General features: G+C 43.5%; 1 protein-coding gene across 1 annotated transcript in view; it reads left to right on the forward strand.

The window, feature by feature from the left end:
* LOC104506029 (methyltransferase-like protein 16) overlaps positions 1-8,068 on the forward strand; it is a gene marked incomplete at its 5' end in the record, with an annotated part of 10,834 nt that extends 2,766 nt beyond the window's left edge. The window contains 3 exons of the mRNA XM_010146833.1: positions 576-716; positions 7,041-7,156; positions 7,922-8,068. Coding sequence (XP_010145135.1) covers positions 576-716; positions 7,041-7,156; positions 7,922-8,068 — 404 coding nt within the window. The remainder of the gene's footprint in view (positions 1-575; positions 717-7,040; positions 7,157-7,921) is intronic.
* Positions 8,069-9,506: the final 1,438 nt, after the last annotated feature.

A 9,506-nucleotide genomic window follows, 5' to 3' on the forward strand; every position in this document is an offset into this window, starting at 1 on the left:
TCCTCGTCCACTTGCTTGTCCTGGCAAACTCCTACTACCGTATCCCCTCTCCATCCCCTCCCTTTAATCCTGACCCATAAGCTCTGGGTCAGCTCCTCATCCATCCCCAGGCAGAGCTCCATGCCCTCCAGCTGCTCTCTGAGAGCAACACCCCCTCATCACCTGTCCTTCCTTAAAGAGCCGGTGTCTTTCCATGCTGACACTGTGTGTATCAAAGTAAATTATTTGTGCTAGATAACAGAAAAATGCAGCAGAAAAGTGTATTTGTGATAATTTTTTTCTAAACCACTATATAAATTAATCACTGTTGTAGAAAATGATAGCTTAAAAATAAGTTGATTGTTTACTAGAAAATTACAGATTATGAAATTCTTTTTTTTGTCAAAAATGCATCTTTGACAATGCTGTATTTCAAATTAGGAAGATAAAGTTCAGTAAAGAACTTTAGAGCAGTAGATGATACCGATGTTTTCTTGAAATTAGTTCTTTTTGTTGTAAAAAGTCCGTGGTTAACAGCCATGCTACATAACGCCAGAGACTCATTCTGCCTTTCTCATGGCTTTTCACTCCTGCAGGGACAGGAGCATCTTGCATATACCCGTTACTTGGAGCAACTCTGAATGGCTGGTATTTTCTTGCAACAGAAGTGGATGATATGTGCTTCAATTACGCCAAGAAAAATGTGGAACAGAATAACTTGTCTGACCTCATAAAAGGTATGATGTAAGGAAGTATTTAGGAGCGCATGAACGTTGTGACCTATTTTTTCCCTTTCAGTGGCATAACAGAATCTGTATTCCTGCCAAATACACGCTCAGTTGTTTTTACTGAAGCAGAATGTTTGCTAAGGTCTGTGTACGCCTAAACTGGAAAGTCAACTTGTCTAGAATGGGATGTGTGGATAGAGAGCTGTTCTTCCTTACGGAGATCTGAAGGTTGAACTTCACCATGTGGCGTTTTTCTCTCTCCATATTCTTTGCCTGTTACTGAAATACTTCGTTTCTGCTGCTAGGAGATCTGGAGTGCTCCCTCCCCTCAGTTCTTGGGACACTGCCACATACAGGTATCTTATGCAGGGAGTCTCCTTTGCTTTTAATTCTGAATGAAGTCCTAACAGGGCCTGTGGTAGTAGTAGCAGTACCTCAGGTTTGCTCTGTGGATGAGCTTGGGAAATTTTCTGTAGGAACTCAGTATGCAAAAAAGCCAGGTCCATTATTCAGCTTTGAAATAAAAACTTCAGTTCTGCTGGAGCTTGGAAGCATCCTTTTCACCAAAATGTTGTCACCTTCATCCCTCCTCCATGTCAAACTTTAAGATCCAGGACTTGATGTGGGGAACAATGACGTTTTTCTGTTACATCATAGGATTTTTAGTGGTCTGGTGGTATTTCACTCTTCTGGAAAAACCTGTGGCAAAGGGAAATGCCTCATGTGAAGCTGTTGTGCTAGAGATGGTAAGCTGGAGAAAATGACTGATTGCCTGTGTCCAGAGCCACGGGCAGAGCAATACCCCTGGTGGTACCTGCAGCCAGATGCTGCCTGGGAATTAATCCCCCCTGATACTTTTTAACTCCTGGGCCTGAATTATTTAGCTAGAGCAGAGTATACTACTGCAACTAGCAACTTGTTTAACAAGGCATTTTGGAGTCATAATAGAAATGTTTCTATACCTCTGCTTTTAAAAAAGAAAAAACCAAACCCAACATGATTTTTTTGTCATGTTGTAAGAGTCTGTCTTGAATTTTTTGCCAAATAACTTCATTTGGAGACCATTGGAATATAGTCTTTATTCTTCTAACTTCAATGAAAAAAAAATTTAGCGATACTAAAACCAGCAGTAGTGTGGCGATAGTTTACTGATGGCATCATAGCTTCGTTCTTTCCAGAGAAATAAAAAAGTAGCATTTTTGTGGCTGAAAGTGAAAGGCTGTTTGCAGTAACTTCTTCCAAAAGGATCCTCTCCTTTATATGCAAAATCCATAAACCTGGGGATGGACTGTAAAGGCTAAAAAAAAATACACTGCATATACAGTAGACTGTGTGTTCCTGCTCAGATTAACATGATCTGTTTGCAGAGTTCTGCTCATCTTAGTCGCATTGTCTGCTTTCTCTACCGTACCAAAGTCTCTGTGTGGGTTTTTCCTTTTTTTTTTTTTCTTCCTCCCTCCTCCATAAAATTGAAAAGGGTATTGCTAACAAGAAAGGCAGTGAAATAATCTGATAACTGTGGGCTGGATGTTTTAAAGCATTTATCTATTAGTAAATGTCTCCTCGCTGCCCTTCCCTGAGGATAAACCCTAAACATTTAACTTCTTCTGACGCAGCTGAAGTTTGGATGGAGATGTGCAATGACCTTTCTTCATTAAGGCAGTACACAAATGTATAGTGTCTCTTACACAGGCATCCTCATCTTCACTTGCCACTAGCAAATCATCTACATATTATAAAAGAGCCGATTCACCTGGTAGTTTAATGTCTTTCAAATAATTTATCAGTATTCATGAAAAAATTTTAGGAGACCCTGCAGATCCTTGTGGGAGATGCATCCAGGTTAATTGTTGATCTTTCCATGTAAAAAGAAGCAAAGGTTGTCTGCCCTTCTCTAAAGGGATACTAAAGTAGGCTGCAGTTAGATCAGTCACAATGAAACAGCTTGCCCAATATGCTGTTTGTGAAAGTGTAGTATATCAGGCACTACTGGATGGGGAGCCACTATGTGCCGATTAACTGCCTGTAGATCTTTTACAAAATGGTATTCCATGTCCCCATCTTCATCTAATCTATTTTTTTTTTTTACAGGGAGTATAGGAGTATTACATGGTGACGCACACTTTCAAAATTCCTTTGGCTAAATGCCGATCTATTTGCTTGTGAATGCTCTTATCAGCTACTTGGGGAATTGGATACTGGTGCGCAGCCAGGGGAGGTGGTTCACAGAATCACAGAATGGTAGGGATTGGAAGGGACCTTCAGAGGTCATCTACTCCACCCCCCCTGCCAAAGCAAGTTCACCCAGAGCAGGTTGGACTGTAACGCATCCAGGCAGGTTTTGATTATCTCCAGAGAAGGAGACTCCACAGCCTCTTGGGGCAGCCTGTTCCCATACTCTGGCACCCTCAGAGTGAAGAAGCTTTTCCTCATGTTGAAACGGAGTGTCCTGTGCTCCAGTTTGTGCTTGTTGCCCCTTGTCTTGTTGCTGGGCACCACTGAAGAGTCTGGCCCCATCCTCTTGACACCCACCCTTTAGATATCTAGAACATTGATGAGATCCCCCCTCAGTCTTCTCCAGGCTAAACAGACCCAGCTCTCTCAACCTTTCCTCATAAAAGAGATGTTCCAGTCCTCTAATCATCCCCATAGCCCTCTGCTGGACTCTCTCCAGGAGTTCCTGGTCTTTCTTGACCTGGGGAGCCCAGAACTGGACACAGCACTCCAGATGGGGCCTCACCAGGGCAGAGTAGAGAGGGAGGATGACCTGCCTCGACCTGCTGGCCACACTCTTAATGCACCCCAGGATACCACTGGCCTTGGCCACACAGGTGCATTGCTGGCTCACGGTTAACTTGTTGTCCCCCAGGACTCCTGGATCCCTCTCTGCAGAGCTGCTTTCCAGCAGGTCACCCCAGCCTGTACTGGTGCCTGGGGTTATTTCTTCCCAGGTGCAGGACTCTACACTTGCTCCCACGTACAGGACCCTACACTTGCCCTTGCTGAACTTCATTAGGTCCCTCTCCGCCCAACTCTCCGTCCTTTTCTCTGTTTGTTTTTGTGTTTACAGGTTGATCTGAAACTAGTAATCCTGCATCCATGCTAGTTTTAGCCTACAGCTTTGTTGGTATGCATTTCAATACTGCTATTTTTAGCTCGTCATTTGGGCTCCCAGTGACTGCAGCCGTTCCCTTGACTATTAAATCTGTTCCTTCAGGTGACAACTGTGATTCTACCTCTAGAGTCCTCTGCTAATACAGGTTGTCCCCATATACTTGTTTCTTGTGGTTACTAATAGGGTTTTACTCAAATTCTGCTCTCTTTGTCCTGTGACTCCATGTATTAAAATTCTGCATGGGATCACTGACCCTATTAGGGTAAAATTGAAAAAGGATAATGTGGCTCCCACATCTACCAAGAATTCAACTTCATGACCTTCATATTTACCTATGACATGTCCCCACTGGTCCAATTGGGTTACCCACATACTAAAAATTTCTAATCTTTCTACACCGCCCCCCACCCCTGCCAAGATCTGCAGGGTCCTTCTCCCATCAGGTTGGAGTAAGTCCCTCCACAACATGTGGGATGTCCCCAGCTGGGTTCTTGCCCAGTGCACGGGTTAGAAACCAGGTGAGTGTGTTTCTCAGCATCCTCCCTCAGCATTATTTTTCCCCACAGAGCCAAGTCACACATAGGATTCCAAGGTTGTTTAGTAAATACGTGCAATACAGGTGGCGCTCTGCCTGCCACCCCCGGTTGCATGGCAGCAGGATTAAGCAACGTGAGAAATCATAGGATAAAGTGTGGCAGCCAACAGAGCAGAACTGGGAGACAAGGAGCATTAGGTGGGACAAACATGGTTGGGGCATTGTCTGAGGCTTTGTCCAGGGCTGCAGCCTCTGCTACTGCCAGCATTACTTTGGCAATGCCTCTTTCATCCCACGCTTGTGAATGGGTGTTTTCTTTCCCACGCCCAATCAGCCCAGACATATCTAATCCATTTGTCCTGGGAACCTATCCTCTAGGTGCTGCCACAGAAGGGTAAGTGTGTGCTGGTCAGAGGTTCCTTGCGCTGGCCACCATTCTGCCGAGTTTCCATCTCTGGTTATACATGGCCAGTCTTCTTGACAAAAAGTAGCTGTGTGCTCTTCTGATAGACCTGCTGTGCCAAAATTCTTTTCCCATTTTGAAGTACCTCGGCCAAGGCTATCCCCTCCTCTGTACTGGGAATATTTCCGATCACTTTCCTATTTATCCCTCTGCGTTCCATGCTGATCAGGCCATGCACCAGCCCTGTGGGCCTTAGGCTGATCAGGCCACACACCACCAAAAGCTGCAGTGAGAATCTTCTTGCTCTATTTCCACTCAGTCTGCGCAGGGGATTTTAACACTCCCCCTTGGGTGCCTCCTGTTCCAGAGTGAGCAGGCGAACTCACCTGCTACCAGCGGTTGGATCTTTGGAGACAAAGGATCCAAAGGTGATGGCCTGGGGTCCTGTCTGTGTTGCCAGACTGCTGGGAGGGAACACTTGAGCTTGCATATGCCGGCCTAGGGGTCACACACTCACCACCTGAGTCTTTCCTGCTAGGACTGGAGTCCCTTCACTGTGGGTGACTCCAGTGAGTCGACGGGTCCCCATTGCAACTCCTTTCACGCACATATTCTCTCTCGAATGCTTTTCCTTTCCTCAGGTTTTGCACTAGGTTTCCCATAGCACAATCTCGGGTATCAAGTCTTATATATAAAAAATAAATCTATTCTGGTGGTACAGTGGACAAAAGCCCCAGCTCGAGCTGGGTGCCTCTGGAGAGGGACCCCGAACAATGGAATACCTGAGCAATTACACTCGTACAACCTGTGCACCCTGCCCCTCATGCTTCACGCACCTTCTTGGCCCAATGGGGATTTCTGGTCTGGGGTTTTCTAGCACCTTACTGGATTCTTTCTCTGTCTCCAGGCAGGTCATTAACTGGGTTTATCTTGCTGGGCTGCAGCATCTGCTGATGGTTGTAGCCTCCTTACCTTCCGGTTTGTGCTTCTTGTGCACCTGCTTTTTCCCAGACTAAGCTTAGGATAACCCCTGCTTAGCAACAACCAAAACATCAGCGTGTTATCAACATTATTCTCACGGTAAATCCAAAACACAGCACTGTACCAGCTACTAAGAAGAAAACTAACTCTGTCCTAGCTGAAAGCATATCTAGGTGAATGTTCACGGCTTGTGGCCTCAGGCTTCAGCAAATCTAGCCACGTGCTAAGTTGGTAATGAGCAAACGGTATACCACATCGCTCAACAGTATGCTGTAGCCCCTGTGTTCTGATGCTAAATGCTTGATTCAATCTATTTAAAACCTACATAAGCTAAACATCTAGTGTTTCTTAATAATAAACTTTATTAGTAAATCTAATGCCTTCTGCCTCCGTTCTAAATATCTTTGTTCTATGTGCGTTATACGCGAGTTGCAGGGCTAGTGAAGTCTGCAAGAAGTCCTGCTTGTAATAATTTATGCATGCTTTAGCTGGACTTCACCCCTATTTACACTTCCGCTCTGTGGGCTGGAATTCTTGTGGTCGTCAGAAGATGTGTGGCAGGACTTGACCACGATTTCCAAGGGAATGATATAATCTTAGGGGAAGGATAATGGAGATCTATGTGGGATGTTTGCCTTCATCCTTGTGGTGGGTAATAGTAAGTTGGTGGATCCTAGTAAGGAAAAGGTTTGTCCAGAAAGGGACTCTGATTTTTTTTTTTTTTTTTCCATTGTGATTCTTCTAAATTGTATAAGATTGCAGTTCCTGTGCAGGCTGCTTAGTGTTGCTCACACAGTAATTCTGGTTTATTATAAGATCAGATTAAAGCTAAGCTTGGTGTTGTGTAACTTCAGTGAAAATAGCTTTATCTTAGTCTTTCTCTTTCTGGAAAGACCGAAGAGTGTCTTTTCTTGAGAATTCTCTACCTTAAAATAAACTGTTTAGACTGGAACTTGTTTTATCTCTGAGGAGCCTGTGAGGTGATTAACTGACACTTGTTTTAATTTTTGGAAGGGCTTAAAGTGAATTTGTATTTGCGTTGAGGAACTCCGAATAACTCAAACAATTCCTATGGTTTTAAACAGACTCGTGTAATTCTGCTAGTGTATAAACATACAACCTGTTTGTGTGCTAATCCGTTACCTGAAGTCTTTATCTGCATGCTGATGTTTGTTACTTCTTTTTTTTAGAAGGTGTTGTTTAGAAAGTACAGGTTTTAGTTGTTTCAAGAAAGACTGAACCTTAAATGGCAATTAAAATATGAAGTTCCTTACTGACCAAATTCCCATTTTCTATTAGTGGTTAAGGTTCCACAGAAGACTCTACTAATGGATGCACTGAAAGAGGAATCTGAGATTGTTTATGATTTCTGCATGTGCAATCCCCCCTTTTTTGCCAACCAATTGGAAGCGAAGGTAAGCTGACAAACCACATGTTGCATGCACTTCAAGTGTTCAGTGAGTGGGTGGCAACAATTCAACCTCTTCCCTCAGGGAAGATTGAGTGGGAAATCCCAAATCATTATGAAATAGCATTTTAAGTCTTCTCCCTCCCCACCCCTGCCCCAAAGGAGTTTTGAAAAACATCACTGTTACCCTTCCTGTAGTGGAGGATGACCTGCAGAATTTTTTCACGAGTTCTTACTGTCTTAGAGAATTTGTTTGGAAAGTAGACAGGTAGTAAATCTGAAATCCAGTGACTGTTGTGTAGCAGTGGTGCAGAGGAATTAGTTTCTGGCATTGTGCCTGCCTGTATTTTTCATTTCCTTAGTGATTTAGGCAATAGCATACAGCTCAGAACTGTTCTTGCAATGCCCACTGTATATAGTCAAGTTAAATCTTCTTTTTGCTGCCTGATATTAGGGAGTTAAGTGTTAAAGTTGAGCACTCACAGTGTAATTGTGTAGATGCACGTAACCAGCATGTCTTACCACATAGTTCCTGTTAGCAGGATACTGATGGGCGACAAGTAACTCACCTAGGTTCGAGATTGTGGGGAATTTGCTCTGTTGTCCTTATTTTGAACAGATCTTTGTCTATTATCCATGGTTCTGGTGTGGGGAGGATGGCTAGAGGTGGTGACACTTGCTACCCACTAAAGATTGAGGCAGGGAGTAGTGTACAAAGTGGCTTAACATTTTGTTAAATGTCGATCTCAAATGTTCTCTTTTTTTTATCTAGGGCGTAAATTCTCGAAATCCGCGGCGTCCCCCTCCCAGTTCTGTAAATACAGGAGGGATCACAGAAATCATGGCTGAGGGGGGAGAACTGGAATTTGTCAAAAGAATTATTCACGATAGTCTACAACTTAAGAAGAGGCTACGGTAAGTGCTTTGTTCCAGTTAAAAACCCCACATGTTTTATCTGCTACTTTGGCAGAAATCATGTGAAAGTGGTATTTTAAGTAAGGAATGTTGCTGTGGTCCAGTAGTACTTGTTTGGTTTAATGGTGCATACACATCAGAAACTAGTTTATTTAAAATTAGTTGTTCTTGAGCATGAATTATGACTCAGGGCTGTTTAAGGCAGAAGGCAAAAAAAGCCTGTACCAGTGACACTTGCAGCTCGCAGCAAAGAGAACACGCATCATTTGGTAAAGAAGGGCAGGGTTGATTCTTACGGGCATCTGGGATGCAAGGATTTATGGCATTGCCTGGTTATCTGTTTGTTACCTAAAAGTTTCTATCTTTTCCTGGCTGAATTTTGGTAACTTGCAGCTTTGCCTGCTAAAGGGCACTGCTGTACGTACTGCTGCCTTGTGTGAACATCAGCTGCAGGAAAGACCACCGCGAGACCTTTTGAACAAGATAAATGGCACAGCTTTGGGGTTTTCTTTTTTACTGCAAGGTTTACCCTCCCCCAGTGCTGTATGTTATTCCTCTCGATCTTCTGGAATATTCCTTCGGGGTTTTTTAAAATACCCTTCTAAAATATAGCTGCCAAGATTTTGTGTGTATGTCTTGCCACAGCTTCATCAGTGCCCTAAGCAGAGGAAATGCAGCCTGCCTTTTACACGCTGAAGAAATGTTTTGGTTTTGTTCTGCTTGGACCCTTCTAGGCAGAGCATTGCGTTAGAATCTCATCTTCATTTACCTAATGCCAATTTTTTTCTTTAGAACGTATGTTTTCTGGTAACGAGCCTGAAAAAAATGAATCTAGTTTTTGGAAAAACAAGACAAAGCGAAACTGCATTTGGCTCTGTTAGAATTGCTTCTGCCTTGCAGTGCTCTGAAGAAAAGGAGTTGAGAAGGTTTGCAGAGGTTGCAGTTTTGCAAACCTTGAAACGTGGTGGGGTAGTGTGTGGGGTTTTTATAATGTCCTTCCTTTCTCTGTCACCCCTCAAATCTTATAAAAAGGGGACAGATAGTATGGCAGTGTGAAAAAGTACAGGTTTTGATGTTCCAAAGTTGTTACAAGCCAGAAGAATTAAACTTTTGAGACTTCTTAGCAATCTTGTTTGTGCCAGCAAGGACACTAGAAAATGGCAGTGTTCCTGTCAGAGTTTGTAGGTAGAATGTTATTTTAGACGCAAGTTTTAGGTGTGCATGTCTTATTCTAAAGTGTCTACAATGTAGGGATTTTTCAAAACTAAATGTAAGCTGAAACAGCTCTGCTGAATTTAGTCAGTGATGAAGTGGGTGAGGGGAAGTGTCGTGGTTTAACTCCGGCTAGCAAAATACCATGAAGCTACTCTCACAAATTCCCCTCCCCTTCTCCAGGGGAGGGGAAGAATCGGAGGGCAAGGACAAGGAAGCTCATGAAATTG

Source organism: Eurypyga helias, unplaced genomic scaffold (assembly GCF_000690775.1).
Source record: "Eurypyga helias isolate BGI_N326 unplaced genomic scaffold, ASM69077v1 scaffold100, whole genome shotgun sequence".
NCBI lineage: Eukaryota > Metazoa > Chordata > Aves > Eurypygiformes > Eurypygidae > Eurypyga > Eurypyga helias.